General features: G+C 27.6%; 1 protein-coding gene across 4 annotated transcripts; it reads right to left on the bottom strand.

The window, feature by feature from the left end:
* Positions 1 to 204: 204 nt before the first annotated feature.
* On the bottom strand, positions 205 to 27,044 carry LOC100743040 (phospholipid phosphatase 1). Of its 4 annotated transcripts, XM_024370791.2 has the most exons (7): positions 21,257 to 21,699; positions 20,608 to 20,731; positions 15,979 to 16,141; positions 6,007 to 6,161; positions 4,273 to 4,496; positions 3,822 to 3,942; positions 205 to 1,962 (listed from the first exon to the last, which is right to left on the bottom strand). In XM_024370791.2, exons 3-7 carry the CDS (start codon positions 16,040 to 16,042, stop codon positions 1,591 to 1,593), a joined length of 936 nt encoding a protein of 311 aa, XP_024226559.1. In that variant the 5' UTR covers positions 16,043 to 16,141; positions 20,608 to 20,731; positions 21,257 to 21,699; the 3' UTR covers positions 205 to 1,590. The 4 variants fall into 4 exon arrangements, with proteins under 4 accessions (XP_024226559.1, XP_003493146.1, XP_012246570.1 ...); XM_003493098.4 differs by lacking the exons at positions 20,608 to 20,731; positions 21,257 to 21,699 and adding an exon at positions 26,713 to 27,044; XM_012391147.3 differs by lacking the exon at positions 21,257 to 21,699 and having other exon boundaries at positions 20,608 to 21,078.
* Positions 27,045 to 27,578: the final 534 nt, after the last annotated feature.

Below are 27,578 nucleotides of genomic sequence, written 5' to 3'. Positions count from 1 at the left end.
TTAGAAATAATACAAATATTATATAAATTTATAATGTGTAATTAGGAATGAATTATTGATCTCTCTCATATTAAAAAAATATTAAAAAAATAATTCTCCTTATTTTTCTTACATTAATTTGAAATGTAGAGAAAGCTAATAAAAGAAGTTTTTGTTTGTTTTCAACACTGTTGTTTTAAAATAAGGGAACATTTTTTGTAACAGGTAATTGTGTAAAATAGAGTATATCTCGTTAATTTCGATGACCTTCAAATATGTTGTTTCTTAGTAGCATTTTCCTATACATATACCAATCGATCGACTTCATTTCTCAAAATATACAACAATATATTTAATAGTATGTTAAGCAATAAATTAATTCACAAATGCTGTATTTTGTAAACAATTTTTCAATAATAACTGCTAGAATTACTACATTTTTAACTAACTGAAAATTAAAATAAAATGTAGCATTTCATATACAATTCATCAGATATTATTTCATCTTATTGTTAGTGGTGATTGGATATCAATTTAATTCAACCTTTGAATTTTTTTTGTTTATATTCAAAATCATTATCATCAATGAATTAAGTGTAGATTGACTTATATAAAAAATATAGTGCTTACGCCAGAATGTAATATAATCTTAACTTAAATTTAGCTGAGATTTTTTACACATAACTCGGAAACTACAAAAGTTGACCGACGGTTATATACGGTATAAGAAACAGTTATACATATATGTACTTATAATTAGGACGTTAACCATGACAGCATATTTCAAGACCATCGAAATCAGTGAGGTGTACAATACAGAGCCGAAAGATGGCTAGATAAAAGAATGTGGGTCTGATTGATTATTTCTGATAGACCCGACACAGTTATAAAAATAAGCAAGCATATTGACCGAAAATATCCCAAATACAAATAAAACCATATAGGATTGCGTGTGAGTGATAGAAAGCACTATGTAAGTATGTACCTATGTACTTTCCTTGCCCTTCCCTTACTCGTTATCCGTTCCGTTAATCATCTTTCCAGCTCTGCTATTCTATTTGACATAGTTATTAACTAATAGTATCATCAAACAGTGGAAAATCAATTTCCTACTTTCAAACAAGATATTTTCCGCCTCTAAACAAGTAAACAGAATTCATTATCATTTTTTACCGTCTAATATTATAAATATGAGCATGATGAATAATTAACTAAAATCACACATGTACAATTAGATATGTCCGATTAATGCAGTTCAATTAATAAACATTTGACGTTACGGTTTAGCTTTTTAAAAATTATTTTGATAAACGCAGATCGTAAATATAATATCACTACTAAATTATAGTAATTATATACATTGGTTAAATACCTACAAGAAAATATTTGTCAACATAAACTATAAAATATAAGCCTTTCGTCTTATTTTATGAATATATTATCAATCACATGAAGAACTAAATTTTTTAAATATAATAGGCATGTCATATCAAACACTTTGTATAAAGCGTTTCTACTAAATTCTACTAGAAATTTTGAACATTTATACAACAAAACATTTATAATTCCTCTTTAAATCTTCTCTTATCAAATATTTTGATGTGTTAAGTTTTATTCCCTCCAGGTTGATGATTTAATATTCTTTAATTCACGACTTTCCGAAGGATCAATTATTGTTTCATGTAAAAGTTTCTTGGTGTTTTGTTTTCTCTTGTTGAAATTAATTTGTTCACTTTCTACAGGCTCACTATATATTTGTGAGACGTTTTGATGACGATTTAAATGAAACTTACGGCATGGCACTATAACAGTTAACATGCTAAAAGCGAAACCCAAAATGATGCCTGCAAGTACATCCCACCAATGATGTCTATTGTCACCGATCCTTGTTAATGAGCATATCACAGTCCACAAAAATATTATACATTGTAACCACGGTTTTAGGAAAAACGTCCGATCTGGTAAACGGCGTTGTAAGTACCACTACAACAGAAAAATGTATTTGTTTAATGTTATAAAAAAGGAAAACGATAAAAAGGATTTAAACATTGCAAAAAAAGTTTAACTAAACGTACATCATTTACGTGAAGAGTATTTTCATATTCTATCAAAAAATTAAACTTTTAAAATTTACAGAAGTTTCTGTAAGATAAAAAAAATATTGTTTCTGAAACAATCTGGTTTTATGTAAATAATCTTTACGGTAAGTACGTATAATAGATAAATCTATGAAATTAATATATCTACAAAAATGTCATAAAAATATAATTCAATTTATTAGACAAACGAATGATATGAATTGATGCAATGATGCATAATGAATTAAATTCATTTTATCTAAGTCGATTAGTACAATCTAAAGTCAATTATAGTTAACACCAGTACATAGCAAAGTCGATATATGTATACAGGGTGTCCCGTAGTAAATGGTACAATAGGATATGGAGTGATCCTACGTGAAAACATAAATCGAAAATATAGAATATTTTTTCATATGACTTTGTTTGATGACTTTGTTGATTTTTTCATATGGCTTTGTTCTCGAAAAAAGACGTTTAAACGTATTTAATTAAGGACTGGTCTGATGAACGCACATGATACATTTCCAAATTTTTTTTCTGAAAAATTTTACTCCACGGTTTTTACTTATTTTCGCATTTAATCTTCTATCGGTTATTTACTGCTATTCAGTCCTGAATTAACTTAGTTTAAGTATATTTATCAAATTTTGAGAACCATTTATATGAACATCTATACTACTAATTTCAAGACACCCTGTATATACAGGTTATAATATCTTCTAAGAGTAGTCACTATTTTTCAGATATTTCTAATAATGTGCCAAAGAAATGCTTTGTACAAAAGTTAGTCAGTTTTCAATCTGCTATACATTTAGATATTAAAAAATTCCAGCAAACATTTTTTCGATTTGAGGTCACAGTCAGGTTGAGTTTTTTAAGTGACACCACAAATTTTGTATTTCGCAGAGTTGAAGCTAACGTCAAGATGAATTCCACGACCTACTTTCCATAACCATAAGGTGATATGGGATTCAAAACGGTATTATTCTTATCGTTAGATCTGTTTAATAAACTTATTAATTTGTCCTTAATCTTATTTGGAAAATGTTATTTGATGAAAATAAAATACATTTTAACATTGCTTTTGTTGATCCAACCTGAATTTCTGAATCCAAAAATTTCTAAATTTTATTGCGAAGTTATAATATGATAGGTCGTTGAATTTATCTTGACGTTAGCTACGACTTTGTGAAGTGCAAAATTTATGACATCATTAAAAAAATTCAACCTTGACTCTTTATTGAGGAAGAGATTATTTTTTGAAATTTTTAATATTCGAATATGTAGCGAACCGTAAACTGACTATCTTTTGTTCAGAACATTTCTTTAGCAGATTTTTGGAAATATTTGACAAATGGTGCCTACAGTATACACTCTTTATGTATTTACATACGTATGTATAAATGACCAAAAGAAATAAAATAAAATGATAGAACAAAAATCTGTAGAAACAGTAATATAATTCTCAGTCTTAGATAGCCAAAAACTATGCCCATCAGAATTTTTTAATGTATAAAAAGTACTGGAAAATATAGTCATCCAAGTGATAATAAAACATGGCTCAAAGTCCTTTAAATTTAATGTTCACAATTTCTCTGTTATTCCAGGCTCTGTATCAGAATTTTTCATCTACTCGTATTTGCATTGCAATTTTTGCAATTTTTAATAGAAATTAAAAAATTCGAAGAAGTGAATATATAAATGTTCATAATGTATAATCATATGTAAATACAATGTGTATGTATATTTATACCAACTTACCACAATAAAAGTAGTTGTGAACATAGAGAGGGCAGAATGGCCAGATGGGAATGATTTGCTAGAATCCGAGACAAACCATTCTGAATGTTCTGTATTTGTACACGTATATTTTTCCACATATCTGAAATTCAGTATGTAAATTCATAGTACCAAACAGAAGATCACAGATGGTTTTTTAATCTTTATTTAAGTACTATCGAACTAAGATTTTTGTAATAATTAATTAAATATATTATACCGTTATTTAAAATCATATTTTTAAAATACCTTTGGTTAGAAAATTATCTCGTAGTTTTAAATACGACATATAAATGTAATATAGTTATGTATAGTAAAAAATACAAATATAAGAAAAGAGAAGACCATTTTTATATTGTAAAATATATACATTCTTGTGGAAGATGAATTATTCTTACGAACAAAAATGTAATACAATAAAAAAAATGCTTACTCATTGGTGCAATTCTCTGCCTCTCGTGGTTTACACGTATCCAAAAAGTGTGGTCTTGGTTCGCCCACCAGAGTTTTCATAACATCACATATAAACGTTAAGGCAATTATTCCGATCGAATAGTGACCATACCACAACCATATTTGTTTTGCTCTTGAACCAGCGCATCCTAATTCTGTATCATAGCTATCTGCAGAGTAGCATACGAATTCAGACAGCCACATCTAAAAATATGCAAAATAAAATGTTATTTACAAAATTACAGAGGAACAGAATTATAATTCATTAGATTTACAACAAAATTAATAGCTAGCAGAAACATAAGTAAGACTTGCAGTAGCATAAATATATTATATACAGTGTAATGCCCCGTTAATATGCATTGAAAAGAACTGTTATTTTCCCTAATTTTTAAGAATAATCTAGGGGAAACGTTATTTTATCGAGAAAATAATTACACGAATAAGAGTAAGCAAAAAAGCAATTTTTATCGCTCAACGCTTGGCATTCAAATCTGGTCAATTAGGGGGTGTTATTCGGTTGATGAAAACTGAAATTTTTATCATTTTTTCTCTTTCTCGATAAAGGAATTCTAATAGGTTGCTGAAGTCTTCCTAATTAAGCTGATTGAGTTAAATTTCATTAATCCATTCATTATTACTTGATTAATAAGTAATGTTTAACTTGAAATTCTATAAATATAATTACTAACTATTTCCCATTATGCGTATAGATCTATTATTAAAAAATAATATTTCATATAGCAAAATAGAATTTGTTTCTTCATAGAAATAATAGCAATAGCATCGTGTTGTGACGCGTAACAATATCCATTTTTTCTTTGCTATTTCCCTAAAATTTTTAAATATTAAAATACGGTAATGTGGAGTACACTAGATAATGCTAAACCACAATTAAGTTCATATTTAGACTTATTCAGTTAATCGAGAAAATATCACTCGTCCACTGCAATCTCTTTTATTGTAGGAATAAAGATGGGAAGCTTTCATTTTTTATCAGTCAGTAAGTTATCGTTTGTTGGAAAACATTAAGCATTGAGCGATGATGACTTTATTCTTTCGCTCACTTTTATTTGTTATGCTTATTTAACAGGTTTGGATATGATTTGAACTTTTAAAATTCCAAATATTAATTATTTGAGATTTGTTAATATTGACTTTGCGACATAAAGACATAAATCCTTATGTCTTCGATTTTGAATCTTTCTCTGAAGTTGATAAAAAATATAAGGGTGTGAGATTCGCAAATCCGGACGCAACTTATATGTATTTATAATAATAATTATGGCCTTGATAAAAAATGTCTTGTTATATTTCACGTAACGTACAAAAATAAATTAAATTTATTTTAAAAGCATTTTCATTTTATATCCTATTTTTCAATCTTAAAATCCTGAAAGGATTTCAATGCTTAAATGATTTCTATATACAAACTCAATTGATAAAATAAACTTGAGAATTTAATTCAACATTTGTAATTCATTTAGACTTTTATTTACTGATACAAATTTTGTATTCATATTTTAGAGTAACGCGTTCAAGGAGATATTTATGTTTTTAAAACAAAAGAATTTTTATTACTCAAATTAATAATTAATTCAAACAAATATTTGTGTTTGACAGTTTTTTAGAAAATTATAAATCCTATTCAGCAAATATTTTTAAATTTTTAGAAATATTAAAAATATTTTATATTTATTTTATTTATACATACCACGACGATCGGTATTAACAGACATCCAAGAATCAAAAATGTAATAGAAATCGTATCTCCCATGAACTTGAATGAAATTTTTGGATCATTACAGTAAAAACCGATATGTTGTTGCGGAACTGTCCCAAATTCCAATACTGCTAGAAATACAATGACTGGAAAGTACAAGAGTACAATTGAAAATTAGAAAATATGTCTGTAAAAAGAAGTAAAAAATTGTAACTACTCAAACTTCAAATTAGTAAATACATAGACTTTAATAGTATTTCAACATGATAAAATTCAGAAAATTTTCTAAAATAATTCGCTCGTACATGTACAGAATGTTAAAAAAAACATGTCATTGCTATAACAGATAATTCTACACCATCGGTTCGATGGTGCAAAAAGATATAAGCAAAAGAAAGTACCGGGAAATTGATCTTGACTTTGAATTTTAAGATGAAATTTCTTTTGCTTGAATCCTGTTGCACTCATCACGAGGATCATACTTGTCAAAGGAATCACGAGTTGTAACTTGTGATTCGATTATTTTCTTGAAAAATGATGCTAGAGTTCCATTGGCTGTTACATTGACATCATTTACAATATGTTTACATTTCGCAGTCAGGTAGAAAATAAACAGCACGATATTAATATAGTACATTTTAATATAGTACAAGATAGTACATTTTAGGCCCTAACTTCGTAGAATGATGTACCTAACTTCATGATTTTAAGTTATTACAAAATTATTTACTGCATGAAAAAGTTTTTCGCGCAAAAGTTGAATAATATCAAAAGAGAAACGATTCAGTATCTTTATAATCATATAGTCATAGGTAGTTTTGCAGATGTTTATCGTGTGACATTGCAGTTGTGCAATAATGTTTATATTTTTATTTGATATTTTATCTGAAGAATTATCTGAAGATTCTACCTGTGGAAATAAACGTATTGAACATTGCTGATACATTATATAATTATACTGGTAATATATATACAATGATACATATACATGTCAAGTAATCGAATAAAATCTCATTATTTATTTTATTAACAGATCAAGCATATATGTATGTAAGGTTTGACAATGAAGAATAAAAATCCTGTTAATTTTCTAACTTTTTCGATACGAATTTAAAAGAAACATAATAAGGGAATGTTACAAAAACAATACAAGTATTATAAATTATTAATATTACACACTACTTATTAGTTAGAAAAACTTTAGTAAACTGTCACTTTCGATCGATACCAGAATTGAAAACATCATATTATGTACAAAGATATGTAAGATAAAGATAACAGATATCATACGATCGATATGAAATGAAATAAACCTTTGAATAAGAATTTCAGAATACCTACGTATATTTGTTTCAGTTTCAGGAAACAAAATAAAGTTTATTTGTGTCTATTTTATTTTAAAGGAGTATTCGTTTAAGACATATATTTGTTTTTATCGAAGAAACAATTTGTACTGAAGTAAATATGTATATTATAAACGATAATAAAACATACATTAAAAACTATAACATAACAGACGAAACGTTTTTCATAGTTAACAGTATATTATTTCTTAATAATTTATTGGCTTCTGACAAGTTGAATACGAGACTGATACTTTTAATTCAATATTTTAGTATTACAACAGCTTTATCGTCACTAATATGGTATGAACACAGTATAGTCATAAATAATACATTTGAATATAATTAATGATGTTTAAAATAAAAAGAAAAGATATATGTACGTCCTCGTAATAATTCTACTATTTTATATCTATGTACATAAATAGTACGTACTTAATTTTTCATGCAAGTCTTAGTTAGTAATTATTTACAATTAGTACAATGAAAAATATCCACAATGAGAAAGATTTTCTCATCGACTTCAATCATTTTATTATTTTAAATTCATTTATAACTAAAAGGAATTACACTATACAATATCCTGCGACGTAATTCTTTCCGTTGAAAACCTTATTGTCGTAACAATTTGAACACATCTAAACAAATATACTTTTTTCTTCAACGTTTTGCTAAATCAATTTTCTATGTACTTGTTGAGGAAAGTACACGTGTCATGACACGTTCCATTTTTGTTTTGCTCGATACTTACACAAACTGTATAAATTTAGTGGAGTTAGCAATTTAAAATCTTTCCACCGTGAGGCTACTTTTCTATTGAGTTTACTCTTGTCCATATTATGTAAATTTGACACGTGCTTGCAAACAATCAAAGCAACAACATCAGAAAAGACTAAAAATAAGAATGATACGTAATTGGAAGAAGGCAGCTAGGGAGGAGGGGAAGAAAGAGGCAGGAGGAAGGAAAGAAGGACGAAGAGAGGTAAAAAAAAGGGAAAGAGAAAATGAGAGGAAGAGCGACGAGTGCTCTTACTTCGAACACCAGTAGAGTTAATATCACACACGATACTGTGCGCTTGCTACGTGAAGCAATAGTTAAGTATTCGGCTCAAACTCGAACGCATGCGTATAACTCATGTGATTGCATAGCTTGTCTCGATGATCAAGCAGTTTTTCTTTTTGGGAAGGTATAAGGATGTGATTAATGAAAACAATCCTGAAACCTTTTCTTATTAATGCTATATAAATAAAGATTTTAATAAATGAAAGATACACTATTATCTCTTTAATGTCTTCTGATATATGAGCCATTCAGAGATCGGAAGAAACTGATTAACATCACGAAGTAGAAAGTAAAAAAGAGCGATGATGTTGCAAATATTATTTTTCAAATTTATCTTGAAAACTACTACTATTATTTATGTCATCTTCCCATGATAAATGAACTCATGCAAGCATGTCTTCTGTCTTTTGAGAATTAAACATTAACCGCCTACTTATGTGATGAAACTAAAAAACTGACAAATAGTTAAGTTGATCAATGTAACGCCTGAAATATTCATATATAGAATAAATTAGATAAATGTGAAATAAATTTATTGCTTTTTTATAAATTCTTTGCTCATTTGATATTATCGTTTACCACTATATATACTATATACTATATATATAAGTGGTAATAGTAATATATAGTACATCGTATAGTATATTATAGTGTATATATACATATATAATATTAATTATATATTATATAATTATTGTATATTAATATTATATATCTATATATATATTCTTTGTATTTGTATAAACATTAAATGGGACAACATCCGATTCTCATGTTATAAAGATAGTTGGACATTGGAACAAAATGTAATTTAAACATTAATATGTATCTAATATGTTGCAGCATTTTAATTTAAAATAGGATTCATACGTCTGAATATAGAGTAGTATAGATTATTTTTCTTGAATATTCTGCGCTTGCAATTTTTTCTGTAGGTTCTTTCTTGGAACCTCCAGTTTATCTAAAAACATAGGTATGTATAAATATTTCAGAAACGATGAATGATACAGAAAATGTTCCAAACGATTTCTGTAGGATGTTAGAGACGACATATCATACTGATATTTACAATATTTAATCCTGCAATGGTCTTGAAAAGCCGTTGTGAAGGTCGCATTTAAATTCTTAAATAGGATTCTACATCCTATTGTTGCATTTCTTTTTACGTAGCTTAAAACAATACAACATTCGCCTAAAATTTTTTTGTATTACGCATATGTTTCGAAATATTTACATATCTTCAGATGAAAGGAAAGAATATACTGTATACGTATATACCGCAATTTTTTATCGTTGCTATTTTATCACGTACTTAAATGATAAGACTTTGTTTTCCGATTTTGTGCAACATCATATAATAGAATTCTTTACAGAACAAATGTCTGTGAATCTATTATCTATTATATAAAATAAAATATTATCTAGAAATGAAAATGTTAGATTTATGGGTGTACCGTTATGTATTAATAAACGGCGCAAGTCTAGTGTACCTAACTAAAAATACCACAAAGTTAGTAAACTTGCCAGATAATACTAAAATTTTAGAACTAAAAATTTAAAATGAAAGAATCACCAAGGAATCACTGCATATCTACACAGTTGAGAACCAAGTATATACATACTTATGTAGTAGAAAATAAACTTTGATAGTTTTCTACCCTAAAATAGTGCTTGGTTGATACAACACGTGCAAATATCACAAATCTCGTTTGTTACTTTTAAAAACTACGAACACATAAACATAACAATATGAGTTTGAAGTGAAAGTATAATGTTCTTATGTAGAAATTTGAATTTCTATGCTTTTGTCAACTTTCTTTTGGTAGAAATATTTTGGAGATATACGCAAGGTTTAAGATCAATTGTTTTTGTAATTTATCTCAGAGAGTTCATGAAGATATTTTATATCAATTTTTAATATAAATATTATTTCAAGAAAATCGCATTTAATCGTTAATTACTTTATAAATAATTATTATCATAGAAAATTTTGCTTTTTTAAGGGCGATATAAGAATCGCTCTATCATTTTAGAAATTCCTTGCCTATCTGATGATAATGACCTGATTTATGGTGAGCAGGGGTTGTATTTTTTTTGTACTATCGCGCCATCTCATCAGTAGATATCTTATTCTTGTATTTAGAAAAATTTGTTGCTTTTAATCTATTAATAAACTTATAGTCTTACCAGTTTTAATGTTAAGGAGAAACTTCATTAAAAATTGCTTCCAAAATAATATCTATAATTTTTAACTATTACTCATTAGTCGAGTGCTGCTGTATGCTTGCTCGTTACGAGACCATAAGGATAAATATATCAATAGCGAACACAATATGATAATTCGTTATATTAGTTATACTAGTTAACAGCTTTAAATAATGCAACAGATGATTCACAGTGTCAAGTATCACATTTTGCATATTCTTAAATCATAAATAATAAATTCAGATGTCGAGACGGTATTATTACAACATATTCAAATACTTTTATAATGTAAAAGTTTCTTTCGTTTTATAAGGAAATAATGGATGCACAACATTTTTCGTTTTATATTATTTTATCGAACAACCTAAGACTTTTCGGACAACCTAATACTATCACTTCTACTAAATTCTCCTCATTTCAATTACCTTTGGATAATAAATACATATATAAAATTATACGCGTTTTTGCAATAAATTACGCCAGAAAATATTGATTAACATTTGATATCCAAATAATGAAACAATTCAGAGAAAAATCCTCTTGTTCGGTAAATATATTAATATATAAACATTTCAGAATAACAACGAGTCAGATAAGATGATATATTATTCAAATAATATATTTTACTTAAATAATGGTCAATTTATCATAAATAGCATCACGGTCAATATATAATATTTACTTGGAAATCGCTTACTTAAAAATTATCTAATTAAAGAACTAAAATAAAGTCAAGTATCATTGTATATAAATCAAATATGTATGACATACGACTTCATTATTATTAACAAAAATTACTGGTGGACGGGAACAATTGTAATTCATAAAGAAGATTATATCAGACATACATATTTGTATGAGCTGCCTTGCTTATTTTTTGTCCACTTCGTTTAACTCAGAAATATGTGCATATGTTTGTTACATCATTGTTACTGCTTATATAAAGAAGAATAAATTTCAATGTCATATGACCTAAAGTTAAAACCTATGGTGAGCGCGTATATAAGAAAATTAAGCTATAGCCAAATGTTGCAACTTACAGATCAAATGTATGATATAGATACTATTATTTCTATAACTATTAAAAATACACAAAATATTTTCATATGAAAATTGTTTAATCTAGCAGAGATTATTCAATTTAACAGAATTATATTTAGATTGTTGCAGATATTTTAGTATGAATGTATTTCCATCCTTTTGTGACGCCTTTTCTTCTTTTTTCGGGAAATTTATTGAAATGGTAATGTATTGAATATCTCAATGCCATCATGACATTTTCAATAGTACTGAAGTATAACACTTGCCACCAATATTCACAGAGACATTCAATAAATTATTGTTACATACAGAGTGTATCATCTGGAATATTTCCATTGTGAAATAAAATTTGAAAAAAAGATTTCCTATAAAAGTTCTATAACTTTGTAGAAGCCGATATATAGTAAAAATAGATTTATTATGCGTTACAAACGGTTAATGAGATAAAAAGGTCGATTTTGTTTTCTTAAATAGAATGTTATATTTTGTTTACTTGTAAGTAATAGACAAACTCGACCACCTATAATCTAAGTATTTTAAGGTCAGCGAAAACAAAATTTTCTGTTTAACTTTTGATGCTGCTGGCTGAGGTAATACTGTTAATTGCAAGTAAAAGCTGTTACACACTATCGACCAGTTGCCAGAGACACTGCACTGGGTTTAACCGTTCAACAAAATATACATATATACAAGGTTGTAAGTATGTACGCTATACGCACTTGATCACAGCGACCACGAAACACGAATGACGCGACGCAAAGGTGCGGGCGACAAATGAAATGATATGTTGAATCATATGCACGAGTTTACATGACAAACTTTCTGACTGATCTGACATAGGCGAACCATTGATAATTTAACAATTTGCTCGAAATTCATTCTGTTCGACGGTCCCTATAATGCCGACAGCTTTCGAGATTCGAGCCACCGAGCTTGGATGCTTGATTGCTTGGTTTTTAATCTCTTATCGACAACTCCATCTAAGCTGCTGCATTAATTCTTCCATGACTCAGTGATATTTAAAACGTATTGATATCAATGACGAGTATTTCAACATTTCTTTTGCATGTTTACACGTAATCAGAAATATCCTTACCACTTACAGGTTAGGACGTGTTCAAAAATAAGTGAACTATCTCAAGAATCGAAGATGAAACGAAACGTCACTTCTGAAGCAGTGCCACAGCAAGTTAAGTAGAAAACTTCGTTATACGACCTTTGTTAACATTGCAGTATTTAGTGTTGCAGAAACTTTACAGCTAAACGAAACACAACATTCTTTGAAAAAAAAAAAAGAAAAACAGATTTGATCGTTTCATCACGTCAATCTTCTACAACGCTATACAAATATTTTTACTATCCACTTGCTACTACAAAACTACGCAATTTTTGTAGGAAATATTTTAGATGATGATGGAACTAGATGCTACATCCTGCATATGTACATATGTATATATGTATATATAATACGTTGTTAAACACATTGTGAAATACTTAATAAATAAAAATGATAAAATTATATAATTCTTTTTTACAAAATATATTGATATTGAAATCTTCATAAGCAATAATTTGAAAAAGATTTAAATATTCCCCTGTGAAAACTGTCACATGGAATTCATTGAACGTTTGCGATAGTAATTGCTGATAAGTGTATAACTTGAACTAATTTTATTCGTGTGCAAAAAGATCGATTAACAAACCCTAGTTTCTAAATCGAACTATTTTTATTTAAAATCGATATACGATCACTTTCAATTTAAATATATGTACATAGTATATACTATATAGAGGAGTAATATAGAGGAGTAATATAGAGGAGTTTATATAGAGGAGTAATTATTATAATAATTTCACCTAAACACCTCAAGATATGTAGATAATTTTTACCGAAACATGAGCTAGTAGCAACGAGAAAGTGTAACAAAATTTTCTTAACGCTTTCCTTGACTACTACGTGCCAAGAATCTCAAAGTATTCCATAGTCTATACATGTTAATGATAAAAATAGGTGAACGACAGCTTATTACAGATGAACGGCAAAGAGCAATTTTCGAATTCAGAATAAGCTGATAGAAATGAAATTTTATTAAATAGCTGAATATATTGATATCATAGACCGACAAAATAGTTCTGAAAATAAAATGTGCTAATAGATCTATGTACTTAGAATAAGTGTATCATATGTTACATAGCTTCTCTGAAGAATATTAGTCCAGGAGAATCGTAATCATTCATTTCAAACTTTGATCAAAGTTTAATGTGGAAATTAATAATTACATAATATATCGTCTCCTAAATGAATTTAAGATAATAAGATGAACCATGCGCAAAATGGATAAGAAAATAGTGGAAATTTTCGCTAATGAATCAAGATTTAGTCGTTTTGAATCACATGGAAAATCTTATATACAATGTCGAATAAGGGGAAATTTTGTCTAAGACGTATCAAATCCACTCTATGTGGATAAAGAAAGTGATAAATTAATTAGATATGGTTTGGGGAGGAATGACCATAAATGGCGTTGGTTCAATATAAACGCTGAGTCATGTAAAGTGGACATGAGGCTAATTATTATTATACGTGTTTGGGAGTAGGGCGCCCTAGGGGGGTAATGATATCAATAATTTATGTGAAAGTTAGATACTTCAAGAAAATAATGATCCAAAAATTTTACAAGACAATAATCTTAATTTTATGAAATGGTCAGCTCAACTATATGTTGAATTTAGATTCGATATGAAACGCTGTGGATTGATATTGGGAAAGAAGTATCGTTTTAAAGATTATCGAATTTATATCTAAATAACAGTACTTAATAACAATGTTATTTAATGACGCTTAATGACATTTTTATCTCCGACCTTCATAAGAGGTCTAAGAGTAATTATTGTTCCTTATTACTCTGTGATAATTCTTTAGTAAATGATACTTTCCCCTTCCTTTTTTTAATTTTAGCTCTTGAAACTCATTTAACATGAAATGTGCCCTAATTAGTAGGATAACATAGAATTTTATGTTCTTTTGTACAGTAATGCAATTTATTTTGTCACAACACAGTTCATTGACGTTTCACCGTACGCGTGTGTACCAGTGCACCAAGTTATTTAGTGCGACACGCCCGGAAAAATTCTAAGCAGACGGTCGAGTCATACAGTATTGTATTACATGGTTTGTGGTTTTCCAGCCAACTCTCATTGCACGCACGATTCGCTCCTAGCGTGCATTTAGTTAGTTAACGTACTTAATATGTATCTTCAATACCAACTGTTATTAGATATACAAATGTCAAAAAGACTTATACCTGGTACCTCCTTGTCGTAAATGGTTTATTTTTTAGTATATCTAGCGTTTTTGTATATGCGATATTCTTATGACATTAGTAATATATAATATCTTGAAAAAAGTAAAATTGCAGTAATAAATCATAACGATACACTGAAATATCAAATTAATTAAAAAATTGTCTTCTCTCTCTGTGAAAAATAAATGTTTTTGTTCATTATAATGGATTATTAACGGCTCAACTAAAATAATCAATTAGATTTTATCATTTTTGGGAAAAATTAGTTTCTTTTAAGGATTATAGCAATTATTTAATTATAATTTTTTAAGTTGCCTTTATAGAAAAGGAATCAATGGGAAGTGTTCCTATTCGTCTCCTGTTTTCTCCAAAAGAAGAAATGTGGAAGTAGAACAAAACCATTTTAATAGTTTCTCATTTACTATTCATAAGTTCTGTTTAGAAGCAATGAATGACATGCTCTTCCGTATAGCTAATTGTCGCTTTAATTAACAAGTGAGTTACTTCCTCATAATGATCGAAAAAATGTACTAAATTAATGGATATAAATATAACATGTATACCTAACATAAAGTTTATACATATTATAAATATTGATGGTTATTCGTTTGATATCGTTTTAATATTTTTTAGACATGACATATATGTACTTATATTTTTCGCACTAAAATAAAATTAAAGATCTTTATATATTATACATGCATATATGCATTCCCTTATACAGCACAAAAAATGAAGGAAAAGCAATCATGACTTTAGCATTCCATATTTTCGTGTAAATAGACTACATAGTAATTTTTTAAGAATCTAATTAATAAAATTAGCACATATCGAATCAATGAAACTGCGGAAATGTAAATTGATTACATTTAGAAGAATATTATTATTATATGTATGTAGTTGGAAGAAAAAGAAATAAATTGGATGGTATGTCTTAATGATGTTACATGATAATTGCACGATGAATGTAACAATTAAGTAAAAAGAAAGAGAAATATATTCAAACCTGATAAAGCAAGTAATATATCCAGAAAGAGCACCCAACGTATAGTATTTTTACAGATACTCATGATCTTCTCGGAGACAGTTCGTGTCGTTACTCCGTCCGAATTATCCAGGATTTCCTCCAACGTCGCCGTACTGCAATGAGTCAACTGTTCCGTTGATCTCTGAAAAAAAAACATTTAGTAAAAGTATGTATAAAGATTCTTACAGATAGTACTTTATCCTCAATTACAAAATACATATAAATTTAGGGAATTTTTATACCGTGTGCCTAACTTCGTGGTACGAATGAAATCAAGAAGATTCTGTGGTTCAAAATAAAACGAAAATCAGCAATAACAAAATCGGATCAAATACTTCATTTCTTAATTCTCAAAGAGACAGAAATATACAATCTGGAAGATTATTTTATATGCGAATATAGAATAAAAGTTCTTCATTTACGATCAATCTGAGTATAATGTCAAAGCAATTTTATTCATTTATCTTCACTGCCGTATCATTTTAAGTAATATTATATTTCTAGTATCATCTACGTATGTATGGATGTATAATGTTGAATACAAAAACGAATGGGATTATCTCGAATCTAAATCAAATCTCTGATATTGCACATACTCAAAATCGCTGATAGTAAATTAATTAACTTTGATTTTATCGTAATCTAATAAAGATAAAATTTTACACATAAATATCTACTTAATAACATATAGTTAGGAATCTTTTCATCTTAAATGAGTTTTAAACGAGCATGTATCTATTTCTTATTTCAAATTAAACATTTCACAAAAGGCATAGGCAAATATGAAAGTTCCACTAAACCAAATTAAACTTTTGATGCATCGATTGAAACAGCTTCCTAGGAAAACCATTTCCAAAGTTTTAACCTCCTACCCCTATTATTAGGATTATTGACCTAAGTATGATTTATAGTGTTACTGTTTGATTTCTTTTCTGATTATAGCTATAGTGTTACATATCTGGGAATTTTTGTAGATCTTTTGAATGAAAAACTCATTCTTAAAAAATAGGGGAAGTTTTAAAATGTCAATTTTTTATTGCAGTTGTTAAATGACGACATTTATACCTCTACAGTAGAACCTGCTTGTCATGTTTATTAACTCATAATTTTGTCAACTTTCCCGGGATGGTGCGTCATGGTTAATCATAGAAATTACTTGCTCAACATTGAAGATTTCGCAAAGTATCTCAGCAGGTCCAATAATGTGTTCCATACATATAGTTAGTAAATTATCGCAGCAATAATGCAATTCTAGCTAGTTCTGTTTTTATTAGATGAGTGAATCGTATAATGTCTAACTTTTACTAATCTTCATAGGTGGCATCGTGGATCGCAGGATTTACTTACTTAACATTGAAGATTTTGCAAAAGGAATGGCATTTTAAAATTCACTCATTTAATAAAAACAAAGCTATTGAGAATTGCATGTAATACTCGTACGATACGCATATTATATCAATTATATAAATAGGTCACTTTTCCATACACAGGAAGGTAAAAAATAGTAATATTCAATTTTTTTAACTGTGACGCACCATTCCGAAAAATCTGACAAAATTATGAGTTAATAAACATGGCAGGCAGCTTCTACTGTCAAAAATATGTCGTCATTTAAGAACTTCAATATAAAATTGACATTTTAAAACTTCCCCTATTTTTAGGAATAGATTTTGCTCCTCAAGAAATCTCCTTTCCACTAAAAAAAAAACCTGAAAAAGATGTAACACTACCCTAATAATGAGGATACGGGAGTAAAATCAGCTATGTCCTTCAAACAAAATTAAACTAAACATTCGATGCAAATAGAAATTCAACATGTGTTATTAGTCGTATGAATAAAAACAAAAACTAATGCGTATAAAATTCTTAATATTTTAACTTCCAAAGATTAGCAGTTTTCCAATAATTATTTTTCTACTATCTTATAGATACTTTTAAAGACTAATGTAAAGCTCCTTATAGTTACTTATTGTAAGCTAATGTAAATGTAATTTATGAAAAGCTAAATATTCTTATGTAGATAATTAATTAGTAAAGAGCGTTGAATTATACAGATAAGATAAAAGAATTGTTAATGCCCAGAAGATATTATTTATTCGAATTGATAATTTTAATTTTGACATCAACGTATCGAACAATCCCTTTTAATTTATTTTTATCAGTTGTACTAGAAGTTGATTATCAGATGTACATTAATTTAAATTCAATTGCATATATTTTATTCATCATCTAACTTAAATACTAATTTGCATGGTTGTATTTAATACGTATCAGTTACAGAATCGTCAAAACAATATTTCTTATTCTTATAGCCACTAATTTAAATACAAATTACAACAATTACCACTTGACTCTAATAAAATAACTATAACAATATTCAGTTAAGAACACCTACTTTATTGATAAAATAACAAGTAATTAATAAGAAACGTTGAAACAATGTTAAATTACTATGAATAATAAGTACAACACTAGCAACTAACCAGAATTGACGTTTTAATATCACTTGCCTGCCCTTGACATACTTTCTATCTATTCTAATCAAAATCTAATATCGAATAAAAATTCCTTAATTTTTTATAACCAAATTTAAATATTCGAAATAACTTAAATCATAAATAAGTTCAAATCTACGAAAAAATAATCCGCATCAAATATGTGAAAATACATAACGATATCTCTGACCTTAGAATAAGATACGTTTATACGTATAAAGATAAATACATATGTGTATGCGTATATAAAATAACAAAGAATAAGTTTTCTAAATGTCAAATAACCAACAACATTACAAAATCATATTTCTTGCGCCTAAAGAACAGTATTAAATAAGTTTACTGTAACTAATATGCTTGTGTTGCAATAGTATGTAATATGTTATCGTAAACAAAGAAAAAGTTTCTGATTTATAAAAGAAACAAAGATATATTTCACAATGCATTTTTCTAAATCCTTTGTTTATCTTTCAAGAGAGAATGTGTTGAAAGTTTAAAAAGAAAATGCTATCAGAATGATTGAAAGAAATTACAAAGTTTGGAATAGCAGCTTAATCACTAAATTACTTATTATAGTTACTTATAAATATAATATCATACATTGAAAAGACGAATGAATATTAACAGAAACTTGTAACAAATTATGATAAAATATTACTGAATACGTTATAACATACAATCTTTAAAAAATGATTTTTCTCATTTAATATTTTAAATTGCAATACGAGAAATAATAATTTTTTTTATAGATAATAATGTTTTACACTTTACATAAATGTCCATATTATTGTTATAACTACTTTTATTTCGCAGCGTTATTTTTAAAAAATAAATATTTTTTAAAAATAAATACAGAAAATCTTTTAATGTGAATAAGAAATGCATTTCGTAGTAAACTTTGATATTCGTTTCCATATCCTATATTACTCAAGATTGGTTAAAACGTTCGTCATGTTTCAATTGTTCAATCCTACTTAAGGAGCTCAACAAGCCTTATACATACTTCTTTAAACTCATACGATTCTTTTGTCTCTTCCAGTCTTTTTCTTTAAACGGAAGTAAGAAAAAATGAAAGCAAAAACCAGAAAAGCAAAACTAACACAAAGAAAATGTGATTTCATAAAAGTAATTAAACGATAATTCCATTCAAACCATATACGTGTATATTTAAGTACTACAATGCATTACTATTTCTAATACTACGCATTATATAGGCTATGCAAACCATGTGCGAATAATTCTTATCGCAATCTTTTAATAGAGTGTTACGTATTTAGTGTTAAATAACATTATACTACGACTCTGATAAAAGCATTAATAAATTTCCTTCCCGTTCTTTTCGGTATAAAAAGTTTAAAATATAAGACATTTGACTTTCGCATTTGCATTTTTAAAAGATTATCTATTTCTTAATCGAACATTCTTTTAACTATATATTTAAAAAAAGATATAATATTAAAATACGGTCACGCGCTATTACTATTAATTAGGTCGAAGCTTCGAAAACCTCGATTAATGACACTTGATTGAAAAACATGGTAGCACATCCGCATATTCATAGGGGAAGACAAGCAGTTTTTAACTCATTGTCAGCTATTACTATGAAATTAATTAGGGGGAAAGAAAAACCTTGGTCGAATAAAGATACTAGTTCACTATACGCTGATCGATATATTAGACTTAATTTGACCGGTCTTATTAATATTTTAAATCTATCTTTCCCGGAATCCTCATTTAACTTTCTTTTAATTTTCTTCAACCTTAAATTTAACATATTTAAGTGCGCAACTATGTACGTACATATATATGAATAATATATTTATATAATAAAGTAACAATATATGTATAGCAATATTTGAAAACGATAATTATATATATTCTGATATATTTATGTAAACTATGACAAAATATAAAATAATTGCATTCTTTTATGTATAAACTCATGGTGGTAAATAGATACAGAGTTAGCTTTTAAAACTAAATTTAAGATTAAAAAAAAGAACAAATACAAGAGAAAATATGGTTTACAAATTGAATATTTTGTAAAATTAACTTTTTTAATATTATATTAGATGCATAAAGTATTGAGAAACTTATATTGTTATATACGAACCTTTATTATTAAGATGACATTCTACTTCTACGAAACACCTTTAGTGGGACACGAAAATATTCGAACATCCATACAGATTCTGATCTTTATACTTTGAGTATCGACTAGATACTCAATAATAATTCTATCAGTTGAGGAAGAAATAGATAAATTTTACGATAAAAATGTTATCAATAGCGTTATCAATGTAAGCGTACATTGCTTATAATAAACACGTGACAAATGTTTTATGAAGAAATATTGAAGTCGATAAAACAGAAAAACTGTCGATTAAATATAACATTCGAATGCTTTGTAAATTATTGACAATTATTCATAAAACTCACAACATATCTTTTATGTATTTTACTTCATTAATTTCCTTCAATTATTATCCTCTCTATTGTCTGTTATCTCTTATAATCAAAATAATCACCTCGAACAATTATTAAAAAAAAAATACCTTTATATGAAGCACAAATATAAATAATAGTAACATAATATTTTTGGAAGATAGTCGAAAAAATATATTTTCAATTTAGAAGAAAAGTATTTAGACTGGTTTCGAATTTAATAATAATTATTGAAGGTAATAATGTATCTCAGTTAGTATTTAAATTAAGGATTAGCACTAAACACTTTTAATATTAACATATTTTATTTAAATTACGGTTTCATAAATTATGAGGTAAAAGTCTGCCATCATAAATTGAAGAAGAAGAAAAAACAGATTGTTTCGTCATTGTTCAATTTTGAGACAACCAAGCTTCGACGACAATCTGTAAAGACTAAAGACACTTTTCAACGTCTTATTTTACAATCATTGACTATATTTTAACATTGAAAGTAAGCACTGGAATCATAAGAAACTTTGAAGTATCAAAAACTACAATCCAATAGCACTCTTTACTTTGAGAAGAATTAAATTGAGCATTAAACAACTCGCTATTTTATATGTATCGACGAATAACGATAATCCGATAAGAAATTTATTTAAAAAAGTAAGTGCCTTCGTATTAAAACTAACGACACATTTTACAGAAAATATGGAACAGTAACTGGTTCAACTCGAAGCAGCGTCGAAACACAACTGGCGTACCTCGTCTTCAATCAACGACTTCCCTCGCAAGCTCGAATTAAATGTTCTACACACCCTCTTGTCCCCTCCACAGACACACCAATGAAAGGATTCAACACGTGTGGTGCTGTGCGGTTTAACACAAACGCTTCGATAATACCACCAAGACGAACGGTAAGAGGTCCAAAAGTAAACTACGTTATAATTTTATTCAGACTTTTAATTAAATTACTTAACATACTGTCTGAAAAGTAATGAAACTCTGTATTAGATCAGTCATATAACTGAAATATCATTATAAAATAAAATATTCTTATATTGATAAATATAAATGTTTTTCGTATATTATTCTTGTTACGCTGCTGTATCAGTAATACATCATGTTAGGAACTATGTACATACATATTTTACTCTTCTATCAAATCTTTAAATTATAAGGAGCAATACATTGCACTATATAATTAAAAACAATAATTTTTTATTCTTACTCTCTATAATTTTTATACAGTATAAATTTACGTAATATTTATAATACGTACATTCCTTTTTTATTTTATATAGTAAGTAAACTTATTTTTATAAATCATTGCTTCTTACTACTTTTAAATGTTTATTACGCAGTAATTACATCTACAATAATTGGAGATAAAACTTATAATATTACCAATACTGAAAATATGATTATTGTACAATTCATTAATAGTCAAAAAACATAGTGTTCTCGTCTTAGACTTAATTCCTCAATACCAACAGAAAACTTTCAGGACCAAAAGAATTAGCAAAAATAGAAAATATACTCGTATCATCGTATTAATTATATCGTCAACGTTTTATATTAACCATATCTTTTTGAAAAAGTGAACCCCGTGAAAGTCAAAATCTATTCACCATTTGATATTCACAATACTGACGTAGTATCCAGTGTATACATGTATGGAGGGTTCAGAAGCGAATCAGCGTAAATCCAACTTTCTCTAAAAATGTGTTACGCAGTTCAAAAACCTCTTTATTGTTGGAACAGTTGATAAATCAATTAAGTAATTACTTTCATGCGTATGAAATAGTTTCTAATACTTATAATGACCACAGAATTACTAAACAAAATTATACAGAGGACAATCAGTGTAAGTCACACTAAAATCGCGTCAACTTTATGTTTAGTTCTTTGTTGTTTAAAAAATAATTGTACGCTGTTTTACTTACATCATGAAAGAAAGAAACAAAAGTACGCATTTTTTATTATCAGGAAGTCACCATTTCTCTGATACTGCATCCGAATATATATTTATCTGATAATAAGCGAAATTTATCTGATTGTGACGATGGTAAGTGAAACGAAAACTTTATAAGAATTTGTTATAAAGAAACTCTGTAGAATGATTTCCCATTTTATGAAACCAACATAAAGCCAGTATCAAAAGGAAGACCTTCGACTTTACTCAATGTTGTTCGGAACCCACTGTATCCATAGCGTAAACCCGTGAGAGAAGTTAAAAAGAAGTACATGTTTGCTCTATTACATTACATCTCTCTATTACATTTGCTCATTTTATACATTGCTCTATTACATTTTATTACAAAAAATACGAACATCAACCTGAAAAGAAAATCAAATGAATCTTGGTGCAGGAGATAACAGTGAAAGTGATAATCCAGACGAATATATTATATAATATAATTATATAATACATTGACTTATTCAAATTTTCCAATGCACATTCGATATAAATCACGATCTTTTCATTTAATCTAATTTCTTCTGAAACACCATGGCGATTTTCTTCTGTTTTTCTTGTGATCAAGTTCATTTGTATGTTGTTTTATAAAAATTTATTTTTGCATTTTTACTACAATTGTCATTTTTTACAACAATTTGTAAAAACCTTATTTATCTCGGTTTTAATGCTAATGGACCTACGCTGATAGGTTTCTGAATCCTCCGTATGTACGTAGATGTGTCTTAAAAATGCATATCGTTAATTTATATATTAATCCAGTAACAAATGGCAATAATATACAAATTGCATGAAAAAGTCTTCCATATCCATTGTTAGCGTGGAAGATAACCTTTTATAGATCTAAGTATTACATATATACTTCTAATGAAGTTCTATGAGTATTTACGTACATATATCGCTCAACATTTCCTTTCTGAATACATACTTTGCTACTTCCGAATTCAATAAAATGATTCAGTTTAAATACGAAGAAACGATTTCTAGTAAAATCCTTAAACGTACATAAATGTTGGCTTTTACAAGACATATACGGTAATTCTCTAAGAAATATTTCATATGTGCAGAGTGTATAAAAAGTAAATGTAAAAGCCGCCACAGTAAGACTGCACTTCCCGATCGATGAAGATTTATAAAAAAAATGCAAGCAAAATTGACCTTGACCTTGAAATTCAAGGTGAAATGTCTTTATTGCATCGTATACTTTTATCCTTATCATGAAGATAAAAGGTCTTAAAGGAATCATAGATCGCAACTTAATGGTTCTCTTGGAAAATGATGTTAAAATCTCATCAATCGCGTGTGCGTACATAAACTTAATAACTAAATATATATGTGTGTGTGTGTATATATACAGGGTGGTTGGTAACTGGTGGTACAAGCGGAAAGAGAGTGATTCTACGCGAAAAAAGAAGTCGAAAATATAGAATAAAAATTTTTCGTTTGAGGCTTTGTTTTCGAGAAAATCGACTTTGAATTTTCGCTCGGTACACGTGCACTTTATCACGTCTCGTTATAACGGATATCACTGCAGATTTTTAAAAAAATTTGAAAAAAAAATTTTTATTCTATATTTTCAACTTCTTTTTTCGCGTAGAATCACTCCCTTTCCGCTTGTACCACCAGTTACCAACCACCCTGTATATATATAAGTGTTTTATACATATATTTTTTTTTATTTATAATATATTTACATTTCGCAGTCGGATAGAGTTTGCAATTGAGTTGAACAATTAAGATATCAAATTGAATGTGTTTTCCATCATCTAAAATCAACGTGTAATCTTGGAGAGAAACTTGGTAGGAATATAGGAATATGAGTCCGAAGCTATTTAAACAACAGTGATGGCCATATATGTACATATGTTGAATGTAGAAGCTGACGTGCAGGCACATCTATTACGCAGATGCAAAAAGAAAGAAAGAAATAAAGGAAGAAACGGGATGTCTAATGGTGTATCTGAAATGTCTAACATGCAACAATAGATGTTATTTACCCTGCATCAGAGTGCAAAATGTAACCATATAGTAAATAAGGTGAATCCAAAAACCAGTGAAACTTTAACATTATTTTCCAAGGGACCGTTTGAATTGCGACTCATGGCTCCTTTAAGACTTTTTATCCTCATAATGAGCATAAAAGAATGCGATGCAATGCAAAAATTTGACCTTAAATTTCAAAGTCAAGGTCAATTTTGTATGTACTTTTTATACAAATCTCCACCGATCCATAGGTATAAAATCATGGTTTTTACGCTTATCTTATACGTACCCTGTACATATACGAGATAAATCACCGATTTTAATGAAACCTATGTATAATGCAGTTTTCAGTGAAAACAGCTCCCAAAGTTGTAAGTTAAAAACATATTTCACGGAATATTTCGGAAACTATTAAATTTAGAAAAATGATTCGTGAGTAAAAATTTTGTTTTTAACTAAACAAAAACTAATTACGTAAACAATATTTAAAAAAAATACTTGTTTAAAAATATGATAAAAATTAACATGTTTTTGTCAATGTTTATTATAAAATGTTGATCCAACTTCATGGAAATTTTTACAAATATACATATATAAACTTCAAATAATGGAATAAATTGAAATTGTGATTTTTAATATTATAACAAAAATTATCGTCTTTGTTACTTTCGTCCGTTTTACATACATACATATATAGATGAAATTGTTAACCATGTATGATCGTAAAAACTGTAAAAATTCTAATAATTTGTGGTCTTCTACATGATTATAATATCTTCTTCTTCGAGTAACCGAAATTAGTACCCCACACGTAGCAACTCTTCTCCATAAATCTTCATTTCATTTTAAACTTCAAAATTAACTAGAAGATACCTTGTTAGAGATCGTTGAATTCGTCTTTTTAGTATAAAAGTATAAAAAACAGTATACAAGGCAGTATTAAAAAAAATATGCGATGCTATTAAAAAATTCCAGGTAACCTTGATATCTCAGAAGTTATAAAAATATATATAAAAGAAGATATAAAAAAAATAAATGTATCTATTTACAGATCTGTCATCTCTATAAAGTACGATTTCCATTTCAAACATTTCTCGATAAAATTAGTAAATACTAAGTTATTTCAAATGACTTCTTAATTAAGTTATTCCAAATGACTTCTTATTGACTTATTCTGTGTATTAAAAATAATTATGTGTAATAAAACAGAAATGTTTGTTCTTAAATAATAATTCTTTACTGTTCTTATATCTATATTAATAATTTACGATTTCAATTTACCGCTAATATGTCAGTTTTTATAAGCATGTATATACGTATATATAATTCAGTATACGCATACACGTTAAGATGCAAGTTATCCGTTAACAATACGTTATCTTCAGTACAATTTTGTATATTAATTCTTTATTTCAAATTCTTATATTAATAATGTAGGAATCCATTAAATATATAATATAATTTAAAATTAAAAATTGAAAAATAACTGTATCTAAAAATTGCTTTTACATGTTATATACGTATATGTTACATATTATAAATCAATTTTTAAACTATCTAAATATTTTACTTAAAGTAAAAATAAAAATAGAATATTCATATGAAATGTATTCAGATTTCTGTATTAAATTATCAAAAGTCTTATAAATATAGAATAAAACTTTTGACATAAATATGGATTTGCATCTGAGACTTATTGTCTATTAATTTGTAAATATAAATGCATAGAAATATGTTAAAAAAGAAATAATTCTACAACAGGTATGCTATTAACTATAAAAACAATTAACTTGAATTTTAATTAATTTATATTCATTGTTAAATTCTAACCTGCATTGTCCACGTGTAGTATTGATTCTTGGATTAGTGAATAGTTTACAAAAATATCATTTATAAAATATTGCAAATTAACTATATATTTATAACATATATTGGGATTGATCACAGCACACACGCAAAACAAATAATTTATGCAAATGTGACTACTAAAAGTGTGAGTGCCTCTGATTGACAGCTCACTGACAAACACTGCTTTAAATAGCGTCATTGATGATTCAACTACAGAGTTTAAAGTGGTAGAGGGATTAAATTATTTAAGAAACACGAATTTAGATATATCCTACTAATGAAACATCATAATAAAATATCATACACCTAAATAACTCAAATCAAGAGAAAGATATACTAAGCAAATATTAACCCCATTATTTTTATTAAAATGCACTAACTCTAATATGCTAATTTTTAATACTTTCATTTCATATTTTATAAATACATAAAAAAATAAAAATACTAAAGTAATTGATCATATTGTTTTTGATAATATTTCAATTTATGCATAACAATTATTTTGTATTTAAATAATATGTTCGATATTGTTGTGAACTAGTGAGGGCTTGTGGCTCCCTCTAACATGAATATTTTGTATGATCATAGGGTAAATTCTAGCACCGCGAATTTAACTGTATACTAGAATAACCGAAGTAACGAACAAAAGTTATTTAACAAATTTATTGATTAAATGTTAAAATTATTAATCAGTAACAACTGTGATTACTCTCAAATTTCGTATTTACTTTCGTTACCATGGGAAAGAACATTGCCAAATCATAAATCATTCACTTCCTAATATTGTATACTCCAAACAAAGTAATGCTTCTTAGCATTAGTTAGTAAGAATTTGTCTTATTGGGTAA

The sequence above is a fragment of the Bombus impatiens genome, unplaced genomic scaffold, assembly GCF_000188095.3.
Source record: "Bombus impatiens unplaced genomic scaffold, BIMP_2.2 scf_0948, whole genome shotgun sequence".
Classification (NCBI taxonomy): domain Eukaryota; kingdom Metazoa; phylum Arthropoda; class Insecta; order Hymenoptera; family Apidae; genus Bombus; species Bombus impatiens.
Note: the sequence above shows the minus strand (reverse complement) of the source record. Positions and strands in the feature narration are given on the sequence as shown.